Below are 19,183 nucleotides of genomic sequence, written 5' to 3'. Positions count from 1 at the left end.
CATAGCAGCAAATGGCCTAGCATGAATGTAGAGGGCCTCATAGTAGTCGACATCCCAGTGTGAATGTAGAAGGTCTCATAACAGCAGACGATCTAGCATGCAACTATAGAGCCTTGTAATGGTAAATGACCTAGCATGAGATGCAGTACATAGAATACCTATTGAGTAGCTTTTACCTTGTTGACCGTTGTAAATAATTATTGATGCCATCTAATATCAAATATAATGACCAAAACGATAAAATTTATAAGTAGGTGGCTAATGTGTAACAACTTTCCGAGTTGCACTCATTTTCTATACTCTCTTTCTGGTATCCGTTTTTGACTTTCGAGAGAGAACCAGGTTCTAGTCAAACATGTCAACTCCATCCAAGTGTTCGACTTTAGAGGGAAAAACTAGATTTTAATCAACCATGTCAGCTCCACCCGACCGTCTTCGATTTCTGAGGAGGAACTAGACATCTAGTCAACCATGTCGACTCCATTGCAAATTCAAAGGGTGGGTAACTATCTCAACTTTGAGGAAAGGACGTCAAGACCCTAGTAAAAACTACACATATGCATCGAATGAAGGTGACAAGCCCACGAAGATCAACTCAGAGCTTCTTTGTGTTGATCTTTCCAATTTCGTAGCTCTTTCCTCTTCAAGGCCTATCCCAAATGAGAAAGTTACAAAGCCTATTGATTCACAAAGGACAGAACCCACTTCGGATAACCAAGTCTTGTAGTGTTATGTAAAACAATTAGCTCATGTTTGGCTTACTCAATCAACTCATTTTTATCCATATACTTCATAGAAGTCTGGAAGTATTATCAACTTAGAAATTTTGAACAAAATTGAACTCTTGCGACCAATAATAATAAAGCACAAGTATAGAAAAAAGTGGCTAGACCTATAGGGAGTCTGAGTAAGAGCAATTCAATCAAGGGTTTTGCTAGAGTGACATGCCATGTCCCTCTGGGGACGCATGTTTTGCCCCCTATTGGCTAGGAGCCTGCCACATGCACCCCCTGTTCCGGCCCTAGATGAATAGATCAAAACTCACCATGCAAGGAAAAAAGAACGTACACGAAATAACACAATGGAATACCAAAAGAAATATATATTTATATACAGAAGCCATTTCGGGGACATGTCAATAAACTCGAGGCACATAAAATAAAAACCAAGTGACTGAGAGTATCCTTCTCATCACAGATTTCTTCAAGCTATATAAGTGATCCAAACGAGCAAGCATCAAAAGATTCCCTTGACAAACAAATAAAACACACACACACACACACACAGAAGCTGTCCCTAGCAAACATACGAGAAAGAAAAAACCTTCCAGTTGTCTCACCAGCATACTCTTCGCAATCTCATGCACACCTTAACTGGCTGCTAAATAAAATATCAAGTCATTGTCAACTTTGTCTTCCATTTCTCTTGATTTTTTCTCGAACATTTTTAATTTTATTGTAGCTAAAGACGGACAGCAGGCATCAGTAGTCAGACCCCATAGTCGAGGATTGTTCTTCAGAGCTGATAGCAGCATCAGCAACCAGCTTGCCAGGTTTCACTTCAGGGAGGGGAAGCTTTATCTTGGGTGAAAGCTTCTTGGCTTCCTCAATTGTATAGATGTAAATTTTCCTCACGATGGTGCAGAATTCGCTGGATACATTACCAAAATCATGTAAATATAAATGTCGAAGAATAAATTCGAATAAATAAGTGTATCTCTTTTTTAATAGTTAATAAGCTTTAGATAAGGTGGTTTAGCATTGTATTAGAAGGCAGATGTCCAAGTTCAAGTCTAACCAACACCCATACATGAAAATTGTACCGTGTGTTGATTAAAAAAAAAATGAAACCAGTCTGCACCTGAGTGAACGCATCAAAGACTAACTTTAAATAAATACACGTCTCCTACTTAACAACTTAAGCTTTTAGATGAAAGAGTTGAACAAAAAATAATATTAGCACAGCTGAGAAGCACAATGCATATCTTTCACTGCAAACCATAATGACCTATAAAATAGCTATAATATATTGTATTCATTTATTGCATAGTTGATCTCAATAGCATAATTATAGGAGATGTTTGGGCATAAGGTGTTCCTTTGTTGTATAGTTGATCTAATTAGCATAATCGTAGGAGAGAGATGTTAGAGCATAATTAGAGGAGAAATGCTAGGAAATTGTTAGGTATTCTTTGGTTATATTTTGGTATAGTAACTTTCAGAATTCATCAACGAAAATATGAAATACATGAAATTTCACAAAATTCCATACTCCCTGTTTGGCCTCCATTTCTTTAGAATTCATTTTTTCCCAAACTCATTTTCATCCACACATTTCATGGGACCCACAAGTTTTGTCAACTTTTCAACTACACTTTTAATCAACTTTTACCAAAATCTACTGACAAACTGTTTTTTATCAAAACCAAAAAGGGGCTATATAACAACCCCCATGATTTTAAGGCACTACAACCTACTGCTTAACTATGTATTTTCTATATATACAAGTGTGCAGGTGCAGGTACCCCACTCCTAAAGTCTGAAGAAATACAGTAGCAGGAAAGCTGCAAAACATTTAGGAGAAGGGGATGAAAAAGGATTCAGAGAATTGACTTAACTGCCATGGATCATCTCCAACCATCATCATGTCATCCTCGTCATCTGTGTAGACAACCTTCCATTTCTTTCTTGACCCACAGAGTTCCCCTTCAATCTCAAACATCGTTTCAAATTTCTTGAGAAGATCATCATAGCCATCAAACTTGGTCAGATCAACTGCCCTTCCAACCGCAATGCCTTGCATATGAACCTAAAGGAATTAATACACCCTTGTGTCAACAATTCAGTAAAAAGAAACTTGAGATGAAATGCTTCCTTTTCCAGGAAAGAAAAAAATGCAAATAAGCTGTTGCATAAAAGTCAAACATTCAAACCAGTAACAATCCAAAGATAGGACATAAATAAAAAATAATATATCTTACATTTGATTAAGCTCAACATAACACTCAATCCTCAAAGCATGAAAGATAATGGATACCAACAGGAAGGAAATTATATAGACTAGTACGCCGTACAAAATATAATGTGAACTTGCAGAATTATGAATTTCTATACCATCTAACACATGAGCATGATTGACAAGAAAATGCATTAGAAAGTTCAACTGTTTATAGTATGTATGAATATCTCATTAAAGGTTACTACCAAAATTTTGATTAACAAAAAGTAGCTCATAGATCACTGGAGCCTCTAATTTTTTGCATCCAATAAAGCAGTTCGAACTAAGGCCAAAGTACCTTGGTGCAGCTTCGAATTTGCCTGCTTTTTGGCTCGTGGGGAGATCTCGTGCATGACTTTTCAGGCTCAAAACTTTCTAAAGGAACATCAGATGGATTATGGTTCGATGGCTCAGAATTTTTTTCAGATTCATCACCTAAGGCTGGAATTAGAGAATCCTCTTTCGCAACTCCAGACACAACTGCCAGTGCAGTGTCTTCAACTGTTGAGCTGTCACGCAGCTCAATCCCAAAAAGTCTGCAGCCATTGGCCTGTCTCTTTTCACTAACTGGTGTAAATGACTCTATAGCATTTTCTACTTGATTAGACCGGTAAATCAAATTGCTAGAAACTGGTGGCATGATCTCATTGTAACTCAGATTGCTGACTCTGGTACCAGAACTAAATCTAGGTGATTGATGGACATCTCGTCCACGTGATGGATCACAACAGGAGAATGCTGAAGAAGAGTCCGCTGGCGATTTCCACATACCTATGAGAATCAAAGAATTTTTTATCAAAAATGTCACCAGGATACTCTCTAAATATTAACCAAGAAAGAGTTGTACCAAGCGAAGAAAGATCTTGCATTGGCGAAGGCAAAATGGGGGGTCGTGCCCGCTTATTCCTTTGTGGGGGCTGGGAGTTAGGTGGAGTTGTTGCAACAAATGGTTCTATCTCCCATGGTGAAACTCTATCTGGACGCAAAACTGAGGCAGGTTCATCCCATTGAACCTGCATGAGCACAATGAATCAATGAGCGAGTTGTGCTGATGATTTTTATCCAAAAGCCCTCCCAATAGTGTATTTATTATTATTATATATTTTTTTTTTTAAGATTCATTTCCACAAGATATGCAAATAGAGCATCTTAATCTTTTTTGCAGAAAATGCTATGAAAAATTTATAGAAGTTTCTGCCAGGTAGCTGTAATTTTAGGACACACGAGTCACAACTTCAACGGATTGTGGAACTTCCAAGAACCAAACTTGTATAAATGCCAGAATAGAATTAGTTAATAAATATGTATATTTTTCACCTTCAAAGATCTCCATTCTGAATCAGGCCACCTAGATGAATCATTATCCTCAAGGCCAACAATTGTCCCACTGAACCTGTAAAAAGATGCAAAACAAGTAAATTAACCAACAAAAATTATTTCTGAAATACTATCAAAGAAAAGTAAGTTCACCAAATCATCAGCAATAGAAATACCTTCTTTCTGGAACCTCTTCACCCTCAAATCTCATCTTAAACCTCATCCCAACTGAGAGCTTGTGACTTCGAGCTTCAAGATACTTGTTTACACTTACAATGAATTCAGATCGACTTGTCCTGGTAACGAAAGGTAGCAGTTAGACAAAGTAACTTCTTTTAAACGGTCAATATCAAGATAGAAAAATGAAAACTGTACAAAAAACTGAGAAGTGCATTTGACTACGAGTCTATTAATACCGCTCCCACAAATAATCTCTCCAAAAGGTGGGCAACATACAAAAAAAATTTTTGTCAAATTATTGGAATCATTACTGTCTCAGAAAATTAGACTCGAAAATATGTTGTTTACCGGACCATGATCCCATATACAGTGAGAAGCATAAAGTGGAAATATAAACACTTGTGCCACCTCTTAGCAATGCCAATTAAGGGAAAATTGGTTAGACCAAGGCTTCAGAGCCAAATTAGAAATATTAGTTTGCTAGGACCACTATAATGTACAAACATTTCAAAGCTAAATATTGCATATTTTTTTTTAAAAGATCACGACAAGGAATTGGAAGAGGAGACAACCTTGGTTTATAGTAGACTGAAAAGAGGGTCCCAGTAGAGATAGCATGCGATGCAGTAGCAAGAACACCTAGATGCATGCTATGACTTGATATAACAGAAGACGGCATATTATTTAGATGTTTCATAAGCCTACGTACTCCAACTCGAAGCTCCCCATTTTCTCCTCTGTACAAAGAGAAATAAAAGAATGTGATAACTGTAAAAAAAACACATACAAGTAGACCACAATAAAGATGAATTACAATTTCTTTTTTTGAAAGAAAAAAAAAACACCCAGACTCCCCCGATGTGAGAAAAGTCAAGAGACTGCAATCTCCACAAAATTATGAAATTCATCACGATCAACATACCTTAAGAAAATAAAAGCATCTCCTGCAACTAACTTTTTGGTACTAACAAAGACACTCCATCCAGTTGTCAACAAGTGGCGCCTAGGTTGACCTACAGTTATGTCAATATGCATCAAAATCATATAAAAAGGGATCCATTAAGAAACAAAAAAAATCCCATATAAACTAGAACTATAGATAAAATGGAAATGAGATACGCCACCAGTGCAAAATTATTTCAAGTGTAGGCCAGAAGATGAAGATTTTGAGGAGTCATTAGCCATTTCAAAACCTTCTCCTTTAGGAAGAGGGGGAAATGACCCAAAAACCATGTTAGCTAACAACCAAAAGTGGTAGGAAAGAAAGATGGCGTCCTAATAAAGCCAGACAAACTTTCTGTTCAGTGACTAGGATCCTAGAAAAAAGAAATTTAAGTTTGTACTGTTCCACAAAACCGCAAGCAAAATGAAGGTCAGCTTGCGATAGCAGATATGACCTCCTTAAATAAAGAACTGGACAAATGTAAGCAAACCTGAGTCAGGGAACACAAAGATAGTAGCTCTCCTACTGAAACGTGCTGATTCCAAGAATCATTGACATAGGTTCATTTACTCAACAAGAGAGCATGTGTAGAGCATGATTTTGAATTAATGAGAAAACCCTACATTACTTCGCACTTGCTAGATGATGCACTAGCAGTTTAATAGACAAAGAACTAAGTGCATGTGCATGGATGTTTTAACCAGGAAAGAAGGTACACACTTAGAATGGTAAATTGAAAAATAGTATCATACGCCAAATGCACTCGTGCACATATGACAAGCCCGGGTTGCATTTATATGATATGATGCTCAGACTTTTCCCCTTCATGGTTAGTGACCATGCAACTTAATTTACATAGCTTGCCAATCAGTTCTTCCTAAGTCAGATTCTAACCTCTGAAAATGTGACGGAAATGCCATTCATGACCATGAAGATCCGTGGCAGCCAATTCCTGCCATGGTGGCTGCTGGGACATATCCTGAATATGAAATAAAAGTCAAATCTAGCAAGGAGAACAATACGAAATATAAGGTAGCAGAAATTAGATGAATTCGACTCGAAAGTTGACTAGAATCTTACTAATTGAGGCAAGCAATCATCTGCATGCCTACGTAAAACAGAGAACCCACCGTGGGTGCTTGTATCAGATGCAGTGAGAGTCTTACAGAATGAGTGTACAGTGCTTCGTTGAGGTTCTGGCGGAGGGGGGTCTGGGCTTGTGATCTCAGTTTGCTGATGCCCCAAAAATTATGAAAAAGCAATTGCAAGAACAATATAAGCAGAAATAGAAGGGGGGAAACGAAATTACTAGATTAGAAATTACATGAAGACAGATCTTGCACAAAAGCTAAAATGTACATAAGTTAGTAGAGAAAACGAATAGTTATCAAGTTTAAAGGACTTCACCTGTTCAGGTACCAGAGTTATCTGTGCGTATACCTCATCTGTTTCCGGTTCAGCCTACAACCCAAATGGACAGCAACAAACAAATCAATGCAGAAGAAGTAAACTGAACCTAGAGTAGGAAGACAAAGTCCACCTGCAAAGTGAAAATCTCATGGATCCTTACCCGAAGATGGACGTACATCACTTTGCAAAGAATTTTAGCTGGTAAGTTGAACGAAGGAAGCTGCTGGTCAAGTCCTTGTTGTGTTGATGCTTCAAGCTATACAACAAACCAATGTAAATAAATTAGTACATTTGGAATATAAGCAATAGATAGAAATTTGAAAGTCAGAGGATTTCACGGTTTGAAACTTCAATTGTGGTACATGAAAAAGAAAGACATCCGCATTAAGACCAGAACAAAAAGGGAAATGAAGAAAATATTCCAAAAGAGTACGGAAAGTTGTCATACAGATGTAACAACAACAAAAAATATAACAATGAGGTAAACTAGCAGAACACAAGAGGAAGAATACAAAGTCCACATTAACATTGAAGCATACACATTCAAAATCCAATATGCAGCAATTGACACATGAAACAAATCTAACAGCAAAAGATTTTTAAGAATAAAGTGGGAAAAGGAAGGAGGACAAATATGACCATACCTGTTCCATGTGACCTTGTGGGAAGTAATAAACTCGCTCCCCTTGACGTGGAAGGGTAACAAGGGGTCCAGCACAGGCATGCCAGAGTTCTTTATATAAAGCATCATTTGGGGTCCCTGTAATAGAACGAGGCAATACACGGTCAGGAAAGATATTATATATAAGGAAAGTAAACAAATGAAAGTGCACTTGCATATAGTTAGCAGAATTATAAAATGAGGATAATTTATTATTATAGCACTATCTCTTATAATGCAAATTAGGGCATAGGTATTAAACTCGAAGCATCTCTGCCCTTGAGAACATGTTCACACATTGCACACTATTAAAGTTCTTTCACCCATGTTTTTTCTGTAATAAAGGGGACAGAATTGAAAATGCTTGTTGGCAAACTCACTACAGGACACAGATATAAACGAGATTAATTGCAAATCATTCATGGACGCAAAAGTTATGGTGACGAGCTAACTTGCATTGGTGTCGAAGGCCATATCACAGCCTAGACCTTGACTGCACCCAGCAGCGGCCCAATATCGGCCTCCACTAACAGCCCCCCAGTTGCATGATGTCAAGTGGTGTAGGTTTTTTGTTTAAAAAATGTGTAAATATTTATGCAGATAATAATGTTTCTTCTTTATTTAGAGTAACATCATGTCAGTTAGATTTTCTTCTCCTAAGTTTACTGTGGGGAGTACTGAGTATCAACAAAGTTGTTAGCAAGCTAGTGTTGCCATCCTTGGAGCTGGCTCTCGCTCCAGCATGGTGATCCGCATTCTATTTATTCTCTATAATCAATGAAATGAGTTTACTTCTGGATATGCCTTCTGAAACTTTTTGAATGTACCTATGTTTGCAATCAAACTCAATTCTAATCAAAATTAAGTTCAGCGGAAGAAGTCTAACGGCGGTGTGTGTGAAGCCCTTCCTGAGCTTTATAAGAGTCAACATGTCACATTAGGTAATGGCACAAAATTACATATACTTCTATTACTATGACAGCATAAAGATTGTAGCAAAACAATGACGATTGTGTAACCAGCTTCACATCATCCACAACAACGTTAAGCCCCTATTTGGTGGGAATTAAATATGGATTTTTAGCATATTTTGATAAAAGTCAATGAAACATGTGGTTGAAAAGTGGTAGGTTCATAAAATATGTGGTTAAAATAAATTGTTGACTTTGACTTAAATTAATATCTCAATATTATAATTTCCACCAAACCAGGGCTAAAAAGAAAGTTAAAAAAGAAATTTATAGCTTCATCCTATTCATGAGAAAATTAAGTGAAAATCCTGAAAAATAAAATATTAACACAATAAACTTCACAGTCAATGAGTGGTACACTCAAATGGAAAGGAGAAACAATGTCTCAGAAGCAATACTCCTTTAAGCAAAATCAAGCAAAAAGAAAGTCAAATGCATGTAACTACCACAAAATAAGTAGACTCATTTGAGTTATTGAGTGAAGTATAAACCTAGGAATACTAACTATCCCCTAAGTTTATCATTTACACAATAACTATGAGATGTCAAAAGAAATAACTCAAACCTGGAGGAGATCCTCCGCCACAATGATTTGCAGCAAGGTGTGCCATGAGAAAACCAACTCAATATCCACTGAGTTCCAAAGCTATAATTGATAATTTCTTTCAATTAAAGAGCAAATCTCCGTTCTGCTGAAAATGGGTGATGTCAGCTGATAAACTCACCACCACCTGACAGATATCTATTTAAGGAAAATAGACATGTAACTGAATAGCTTTTTATACCCCAGATTAGTATTGCCCTTGAATGCTCCTTAAGATCTTGCCTTTATGGACCGAAATGCAAAAAAGTTTGCCTTATCCACAATTTCTCTATGCAGTAATCACCCAAAACGCATGACCCTTCCACCGTTAGACAAAGCTTATCATTATACACCTAAATTCTGGATCTTTCTCTGTGAAGTGGAATCGGCCAGATTTTTTTCCCATTTCCAAAATAAATTGTATACTAATTCAAAATATAATAATAACTAAGTACTACTCAATCCAACGAAGAATTTCCCCAAAAAGTAAATACTTCAACTTCATTTATTAGATCATAAATAAACAGACAAGATAACAGGAGGTTTTGTATACATTACTAAATATTTTTACCCCGAGTTCAGCAATTTTTCAATATATTATAAATAGATTAAAGTAAAATTCAATTTCTTTTTTAATCCACCGAAAAAACGAATTAAAAAAAAAAAAAAAAAAAAAAAAAAAATATTTTGTTTTTTTTTTTTTTTTTTTTTTTATTTTTTTTTTTGGGGGGATAAAAAAAAAAATTAATTTTTTTTTTTATCCCCCCAAAAAAAAAAATAAAAAAAAAAAAAAAAAAAAAAATATTTTGTTTTTTTTTTTTTTTTTTTTTTTATTTTTTTTTTTGGGGGGATAAAAAAAAAAATTAATTTTTTTTTTTATCCCCCCAAAAAAAAAAATAAAAAAAAAAAAAAAAAAAAAAATATTTTGTTTTTTTTTTTTTTTTTTTTTTTATTTTTTTTTTTGGGGGGATAAAAAAAAAAATTAATTTTTTTTTTTATCCCCCCAAAAAAAAAAATAAAAAAAAAAAAAAAAAAAAAAATATTTTGTTTTTTTTTTTTTTTTTTTTTTTATTTTTTTTTTTGGGGGGATAAAAAAAAAAATTAATTTTTTTTTTTATCCCCCCAAAAAAAAAAATAAAAAAAAAAAAAAAAAAAAAAATATTTTGTTTTTTTTTTTTTTTTTTTTTTTATTTTTTTTTTTGGGGGGATAAAAAAAAAAATTAATTTTTTTTTTTATCCCCCCAAAAAAAAAAATAAAAAAAAAAAAAAAAAAAAAAAAAAAAAAAAAAAAAAAAGGATACCGCTCAAATTCAAGTGTTATGCTTAAACCAGAAAACTTTGTAAAAATTTTACAGCTTACACTCAGAAGACTTTTAGATCAAATGCAATAACCGGCACTTTAAAGAGATCCGAACTATAAAGAAAATCTAAAAAGCTTAACGTATTATTTATAGCTTCGGAAATCTAAACCTTAGGAAATTCAACCTTTTCCTTATACATCTCTGCATATATATTGGTTATAAATTATTTTAAGTATGTTCGGTTTTGCGGAGACAACCAGTTGGACAAGAAAGAATCAAATTCTAAAAATATTAAAGGAAATTTCACACATACCAAAAGAGCGGCTGTTTCTCCACCACGAATTTGATTTGCAGCACCGAAATCCTACGGAAATACGCCGTTTCCATATTTAACCCCAAAATTATCCCGAACCATCTCTTCCACTAAAAAGCAGCACAAAATCAAATCCCACGCTTAATTTCAGAAAAATTTCAGCTAATAAAAATATTCCAAAAACAATTTGGGGATTTAAGAAGAATAAAAAGAATTCTAGAGAGAGAAAGATGGGAGATGGATGGTCTTTGCCTGGTTGAAGCCGACAAGTACTTTTCTAATCTCTTCCTCTCTCTCTAAAATTATATATATATGTAGTGCATGTCTCTCTCTCTCTCTCTCTCTAAAATTTATATATATACACACACACTTTTTATTTTATTTTTCTGAAAACGTTGGACTACAGAGAATATTAATGGTGTCCAAAGAGGAGAATTTGAAGACTCGTGTAGGGGGTGAGGGAGGGGGGTGCGCAATGCGCACATGGTCTAAGTAAGTAATAATTGGGGTGGGACATGGAGGAAAAGCTTGCCCCTGGAATGGGTACAGGTTTCCCGTCCTGAGTCCACGCGCGGAAAGTGAATATTAGATTCAAGGCTTTGGGAATTGAAATTTTCTGCTTTTCTTAATTATGCATTATTAAGTACTTATTTGATAGAAATTTTGTTAATTATTTTTTTATCGTTAAAAATAAAGTGATTAAAAAACAATTCAAAAATGAAATAATGATAAAAAAAAATTGATTTTAATTGACTTAATAGCTATATCAAACAAGCTCTAATTGTTCCTTTGCCATACTATTATAATTGCTTTTGTTTGTTAATAATTACTTAATTTAATTATTGATATTGTAATTGTGCGTCACAATGTAATATACCTAAATTGGCATCGAAGATTACTTGTCAATACTTATAGCAAATTTAAGTTTATTGCGATCTAAACCCCTTTTATCTTAATCGATTAGCGTTGCAAATCCAACGTGTAATTTTTTATTAAAAAAAGTTTTTTATTTTATTTTTTATTTATTTTTATTTTTTGCTAGCAAAATTTGAATAGTCAATAATGTCGATTAATATGTAAATTCTGTATATTTTTCTCTAATGTAAGTCATACACATACTAGTTTGATGCTTCAAACGTGAAATTATTTTAAAATCAATGGCAAAACTTGAACTAGTAATGTCATTTGCTATCGTGATTATCGAAATTTTTTTCTTGCTAATTTCATTTAGAATTATCGACATTGTGATGATTTTTTTTTTCGTGTCGAAATTAAATTTACTCTTTGTCCAAGTATTCTTCATTAAAATTTTAATGAACATGTCACCGAAATAATTGAACTAGTACCCTTTTGTATGCTCTAAAAAAGCATTTAATAATTAATTCTTCCAAAATAGTGTGAAAGTATACAAATAGAAAGCATATTTGGGTCCCGTTGGATCCACATTATTTGGAAAAAATACATTTTTAAACAGTGATTTGACATCATTTCAATCATACATTTTTCAATAAAATAATATTACACACAAATCCAAAACTCTTTTTTATTTTTTAATCATACATTTTCCATCAATACGCTATTCAAAAATATATTTTTATGAAAATAATGCGGCTCCGACAAGGACTTGGTTGTATTTAAAAGTTACTCTGCTAGTGCCGTACATTAAATTTAAACACATAATTGGTGTAGCTAAAAATATTTTTAGTTGATTTTGATAAAAGATAATGAAATTTGTGGTTGAAATTTTGATAAAAGTTGTGAAGCTCTAAAATGTATGATTAAAACTAGCTATTGATTTTAATTTAAATTTTACTCAACTTTTTCTCTCATATCAAACAGGGCTAAGTATTGCTTTATGATAAAAGTATAATTTGTTAGGATCGATATATTAAAGATTTAAGTATTATTTCATTTAAAAAGCGGATAGACTTACAACAATGGAGCAAACACGATAAAAGTTGTCAGCTACTACTCCTTTCGGGCAAGACTTCCTCTTGCCATTACAGGGTCGTTGATCATTGAAACAAAGGGCAATAAGTGATATTGATACAAGGGCTTTATTCGTCGCATCATATTATTCTCGTGGATTCCAACGTAACTTCAAGTTTATTGTTTTTCGAAATAAGTAATTTAAAAGTAATTATATCTCACTTTTAAGCAGTATGTTTTGTTATAAGCTATTATTTTTGCTTAGGGAATTGGAATTATTAGTGTTACTAATTATATCAATTAAGTAAACTAAGATAATGAAATATATTCCCCCAACCTACCCACTCGTGGCGGAGTGGGGTCAACAGTGGGTGGATGGTAAGCTTCGTTGAATGTTGTGTTTTGCCTGATTTAGCTCTTGGCTCTGTTTGGCTGGTTAAAGAAATAAGTAAAACGTGTACATGCATGCCAGTATTGAATATACATTCATTTTAAAGAAAACTTACGGTGCAACTTTTCATGGGTAATTACCAAAAAAAGAAAAAATATATATATTCAAAGTTTGATGGAGATGCCAAGACAGGTGAAGTTATTGTGTAAAACATTTTTTTTTTTTCATTTTGTTAGTACATAATGAATAAATGATTTTTGAATTATTTCGAGAAAAATGAAGCAAGTACTATATGTCATGTACATAACCGGTAAGCACTTGGCTCGTTTATATTTTAGATTCAGCTCATTTTTCTTTAGACCATAAATCAACTTTTGTCGATACGATTAGTAGCATTGAGACAATACCCTTTAATTTGACAATCCCACCCCCAAGAAGAAATTCTAATGTGATAGGGGAATAGTAGTGTCGCTTTGCAATTGCCAATAAACGTAATTGCCACATTAAAATGTAGATTAATATAAATACTTGTTCTTTTGATTTCATTTTTCATATTATGTTATTACTATTTTGTTAACAGCATTGAGACAGTACCCTTTAAATCGAAAATTCCACCCCAAAACGAAATTCTAATCGATAGGGGTATAATAGTGACGTCTTGCAATGGCGAATAAACATAATTGCCATGTTAAAATATAAAGTAATATAAGTACGTATTCTTTTGATTTCGTTTTTCATATTATGTTATGATTGTTTTTGTCTATTATTACAAAATTATATGTTTGGTTAATAGGAGGAGAGTTACTCTTGTGAAAAGGTTAGTGCATTTATGTCTTGTATGAGTTCACGAGTCTCAAAAATAGGCTACGACAATCATCTATGTAGAATAATCGAACTTATGCAATTTCACAAATGTTATTATGACAACAATTTCACAAATATTATTACACAACTTGATTTTTGCACGTTTAGTAATTATTACTTAAGTTTCTAATAGTGGTTATCAAAATATCATTAAACGCAAGACAAGACATTTTGCACTCGCTTCGTTCCTAGGCACTGCTTTTTAGAATATTAAAAAAAGATGATTAAATTTCCATGAGGCATTTCTAACTAAAATGTTGCTTGGGTACTTTTGGAGGGTCTTTCCGCGGTTCAAAAGTAACCATCTATTCACGAATGAAAAAATGAAGAAATAAAAATTTCATGGCATTTCGCGGAGGGTACTTTTGTAATTTTATCATTTAATGTGCATCAACTAACTTTGGTTAAGGTTCGAGTTGATCATGGTTTGGATAAAATCTAACAGAATAGTTAACTCTGCAGTCTTGTTACGAACAAGAATAATGCTACTCAAACAGATGCTTTGATAAGCGTTGAGTTGTTAGTACCTGTGTAAGTAACTTTTTTTTCCCCAAATTAACTAGTGATGCAACGCTACGCATCTCCCTATTTTTTTTAATCATATCATTGAGTCTGTTTATTGCAGCATGATTGTACGAACAATTTCATGGTTGAAGTTTTCCAATGAACATTTGCCATGTGGCTTGCTGGCCAATGAGGGATTTGTTCGGCTTTTTCACATTTTCTTTTATTTTCCAATTTTTAATTTAAAGGGGTCAATCCCTAGCGAGATTTTTGAATTGGTCTCAATATTCAGTTTTAAGAAATGACTTGAATATCTTTGTATATAAATTAAAATAAAACTAATTATTGGTTGCCTAATGGAAATAAATGTTGGATTGTTAAAAAGTTTAAAATATCTATAATAAATGTATTGTTATAGTGAAGCATATTGTGTAAGTAATGAAAATATACATCGACGAATACGGGTGAATTCAGCTTGAGTAATTGATAGTTATTAAAGAGTCGACGACCTAAGTGGACATGTTGTGTTTTGCTTGAAAAAATAAAATAAATCTTTGATTTACAAAAAATGGTGAGATACTAGAAGTGAAGAACAAAACAAATAAATAATAATAATAATAATAATAATAATAATAATAATAATAATAATAATAATAATAATAATAAAACAAAATTTAAAGAGTCCTATCATGGTTAAAAATAATAATAATAATAAATAATAATAATAAATTAAAAAAATAATAATTATTTGCATTCATAGTTGTAACTAGCCAATCTGACAAGAAATTTGGTGAACACGAGTTCAGTCCGATCTAGGCAGCATCAATGGACTGCTTTACTATCGATTCTATAGAAATTCGAATTGAATATGTCAAACTTAGCCTCTGTTTGTTTTCAGTTTTCAGTACAATTATAATTCATTTTTCAACCTTCGTTGGACTTCCAGTCACTATCATTGACTTCTCTCACACTGGGTCTCACTTGATGGCAAAAAAAGGGCAAAAAAAGAATTCTTTTCTTCGAACAATAGGAAACAAATTGGAGTTTAGAGTTAAACCGTCCATAATAGGTTACAAAACCTGTCAAATTTCTTGTGATTGAATCACCTTTCGTTCGAGAACTCAAAAGTACCTGAACTTGATTTTTATTTTTATTTTTTAATCTTAGCCAACTACTTTATATGATCATAATAGAACTACGTAAAATAATAAATATCTGTTATCTATATCATATTATTTCTAAATTATTAATTATAAATTAAATAAAAAGAAATATATTAATAATTTCTGTTATTTAGCTATCATAAAATTGATGCGATAAAGTGAAACACCTCATAACATAACTCATTTCTATGCCCTTTTCTAAGTTTATTTCTACATTTCGATCCAATAGTGATCCTCTGATCTAGTAATGAATCATATTACAACAGCAGTTTGTAATTTGTCGAAAATAAAGTTCAATGGATTAAATAAAATCTACTACTGAATTTGTTAGAAAAAAATTGGAATGACATATTTGATAACTAATTTTAAATGAAACAATTTTATTCTATAATTCATGCTAGAAGCACAAGAATAGAGCATGCCCATATAGGGCTTTAAATGGATTGGATCTGTTCAAATTCGATTCGATTCGTTAAAAATAATTATCTGATCCGCTAATCAAATGGATATTTAATTGTTAAATTCATATCCTATTTGTTATGTTATCGGATATCCGATCCAAAATTAAAAAAGTTTAGAAATATAAAAAAAAATTGTACTAATAAGCTTCTAAACCCTAGAATTAAAAGGCACATATAGCTAATTACCCAATCATTGGCCCATTTATTGATAGATTGTAAATTTTATGATATTTTAGTAAGTGTTCAATGTGGAAAGTAAGAAATTTGGAATAATGAAAGCAACCCCAACTGTTGGCTCATTTGATAAGAAATTTGGAATAATGAAAGCAACTCCAACTGTTGGCTCATTTGGTTGTTTAATTTATAAAATAAATAAATAAATTATTATTTATCTTGTTTTAATTAATAAATAAATTAAAGCTCTTCAAATATTTCGATTAAAAATATTATACTATTATCTAATATTATTTATTATTTGAAAATTATGTGTAAAGTATAATACAATTTCAAAATGTAAAAAAAATAATAAAAAAATAGTGTTAAAAAATTATGCGAAAATATATAAAATATATTGTATTACAATAATAAATCGGATCAGGTTGTTATCGAATTGGATTGACTTATATTCATATTTGTTTCATTTAATTAATTAATTATCAAATTCGAATCTTAATCAGGTTATCAGATTAAAGTCCTAAATTCATCTCCTATTAATTTTCTCGATTTTGGATTGAATTCTAATTTATTGATAGCCCTCTGCCCATATATCAATACATCTAAGAAAGATTTGCTCAAACCTTTGGGTGACAAAGAATAGGACCATTAGGTGTTGTTGATATTCAAAATGTAGGGATACAATATTATAAACGAGGTATTCTATGAGTACATGCTTTGATGTGGACCTAGCGTGTTTATTAAAAATAAAAAATAAAGTTATACTTAATTAAATTTTCTTCATATAATTTATTTATTACTTACTTTTAAATAAAGAATTTATTCTTTTTGAAATTAAAGTTTTAGAATAACTAGCTTATTTATTTTAAATTTTTAATGTTAGGCCTGAGTATTTTAAGTTTGTATCAAATATCCCAATCCAAAACTGATCAGAACCGCTTCAGATCGATTCTCAAAAAAATAAATTAGTAATCGAAATCGATAACTGAAAACTAACTGGGCCTAGTTCGGTTCTTGGTTTTTGAACCGAAATCGTATGTACCCAAATAGAACCGATTTTTATTTTTTATTTACAATTTATAGGTATAGTAAAAAAATATAAAACCTAAAAATCCTAATTTTGATAGTATTTAATCTAAAACTCTAGACTCTAACCTTAAGCAATGAAGATTGGCTCCTACTTTTTTACATCTTGCATTACGTCAGGTTGTTGCATTTCATATGTTAATATATGTTGATCTTTACAAATTTTACTTTTTATGAATCAAAAAGTTCGAATTAAGTGTTGGTGTAAGTAGATGAATCAAAGTATTTATTCGTTGAATTTACTTTCTTGATTTCATGGATTTCTTTTGAAATAATTTTTCCCTTTTTATTCAAACAAAGTGAGATCAATATATGGATTGTGATGTCTTGATTCTATATCGTTATATAAGTAATTAGTATTTTTTTATGTCAAATAATTTTTTAATAGTAAAAGAATTTAAGCCTATGTTTAAGCAATGTTCTAGAAAAAAATGCATTATTTATGTCAAATCAATGGAAATGTGTGGTTAAAAAATAAGAAAAAATTTTAGATTTGCGTGTAATATTATTTTATTGAAAAATGTGTGGTTGAAATGATATCAAATCACTGCTGAATAACGTATTTTTTTTAAAAATAATGTGGCTCAAACGAGCCCTACGCATTGTTCGTAGTGAAATTACATGCTCTAGTATGCCATGCTTATGTATCGCATAAAATTTAGTAAGAATAAAAAAATTATTCTAAAATTATAATTTAGCTTTTGGTATTTTAATTTTTTTTCCTACTTTCGTGGTCTTTAGTTTCCACTGTTTTGCTTCATGAAGATTTTTTAACTAAATTTTCTCTCTTGCAAATACTTTCGAGTAATAGGTGTATGGTATATGTATTAAAAGGGCCTACATGAAAATGTTTATTAAAGTACATAAAAAATGTCATGGATAGAACCGAAATTGACAGTTCAGGTTCAGATTTGGTTGCACTATTTAAAAGGACTCAAATGGTTCCAAGAAATACTCAAAGTATAGTGGGTGGTTTCAAATATTGAAATATTTGAATCGGCCCATTCGACGCCCGGACTTATCAAAAATATTAAAATATGCAGAAGGGGACACTCTATATTCTCTTATCTATTGAGAGAGTAAATATTTCTGATCTTAAATTAAATTTATTTATTTGTACAAATTTTTGTGCCTGCCTTGTTGATAGAATTAGCGTGCTTTTTTTTTTTTTATGAACACCAATAAGTTATGATTAAATTTAATACCAATTCATATTCAATCTTACTACATGTACATCCTAGTTAACACCCTGACTTATCGAATTTATACTTGCCAGGATCTCGAATTATTCGAATCGACCCATTCGACGCCCAGACTTATCAAAAATATTAAAATATGCAGAAGGGGACACTCTATATTCTCTTATCTATTGAGAGAGTAAATATTTCTGATCTTAAATTAAATTTATTTATTTGTACAAAATTTTGTGCCTGCCTTGTTGATAGAATTAGCATTTTTATTTTTAATTTTTTTTGGGGGTACACCAATAAGTTATGATTAAATTTAATACCAATTCATATTCAATATTGCTACATGTACATCCTAGTTGACACACTAACTCATCGAATTTACACTTGCCAGGATCTCACACTATCTTTCACATGTTACACATTTTATCAAACCATTACAATCTCGCTATATCACCAATATATCAAAAAGGATGTCAAAAGTACATGTGCAAATAGCTTAATTGATTCATATTTCAGTATCTTTTTTTCCAAGTCCCATTTTAGGCTCTACAATTGACATTAAGAAAAACTAAAATAATTAGACGAAATTGCATCAAACCCTAATTTTTAACTTATCATTTCAAAAATTTGATTTTAACTTTGTTCTATCAAAATTAGGTATATCATTACTCCACCCCGTCTATTCTTTATTCATTCCCAAGTCACAATTAACACCCGCACTACCACAAATGCCGCCTGCCATCAT

The 19,183-nt window shown here is 32.0% G+C and overlaps 1 protein-coding gene across 6 annotated transcripts; it reads right to left on the bottom strand.

The window, feature by feature from the left end:
- Positions 1-1,087: 1,087 nt before the first annotated feature.
- On the bottom strand, positions 1,088-11,020 carry LOC111409807 (auxin response factor 1). Of its 6 annotated transcripts, none has more exons than XM_023039861.1 (16): positions 10,677-11,020; positions 9,265-9,434; positions 9,045-9,171; positions 7,492-7,607; positions 7,008-7,103; positions 6,845-6,898; positions 6,518-6,670; positions 6,332-6,416; positions 5,417-5,507; positions 5,067-5,231; positions 4,491-4,610; positions 4,315-4,390; positions 3,845-4,010; positions 3,296-3,768; positions 2,618-2,808; positions 1,088-1,650 (listed from the first exon to the last, which is right to left on the bottom strand). In XM_023039861.1, exons 3-16 carry the CDS (start codon positions 9,088-9,090, stop codon positions 1,482-1,484), a joined length of 2,001 nt encoding a protein of 666 aa, XP_022895629.1. In that variant the 5' UTR covers positions 9,091-9,171; positions 9,265-9,434; positions 10,677-11,020; the 3' UTR covers positions 1,088-1,481. The 6 variants fall into 6 exon arrangements, with proteins under 6 accessions (XP_022895629.1, XP_022895630.1, XP_022895634.1 ...); XM_023039862.1 differs by having other exon boundaries at positions 9,045-9,168; XM_023039866.1 differs by having other exon boundaries at positions 9,265-9,381.
- Between the last annotated feature and the right edge of the window lie 8,163 nt (positions 11,021-19,183).

This window comes from Olea europaea, chromosome 15, assembly GCF_002742605.1.
Source record: "Olea europaea var. sylvestris chromosome 15, O_europaea_v1, whole genome shotgun sequence".
Taxonomy (NCBI): domain Eukaryota; kingdom Viridiplantae; phylum Streptophyta; class Magnoliopsida; order Lamiales; family Oleaceae; genus Olea; species Olea europaea.
The sequence above is the reverse complement of the archived record's forward strand: the minus strand, read 5'-3'. Positions and strand labels throughout refer to the sequence as shown.

What these genes read in the sequence shown, in the direction of transcription:
- LOC111409807 (XM_023039861.1), bottom strand. Translation starts at nt 9,090, where the DNA reads ATGGCACACCTTGCTGCAAATCATTGTGGCGGAGGATCTCCTCCAG. An exon ending in CACAAGGTCACATGGAACAG is followed by an intron (nt 7,104 to 7,491) that starts GTATGGTCATAT and finishes TTTGTTGTATAG; the next exon opens with CTTGAAGCATCAACACAACA. An exon ending in AAATTCGAAGCTGCACCAAG is followed by an intron (nt 2,809 to 3,295) that starts GTACTTTGGCCT and finishes TAATTCCTTTAG; the next exon opens with GTTCATATGCAAGGCATTGC.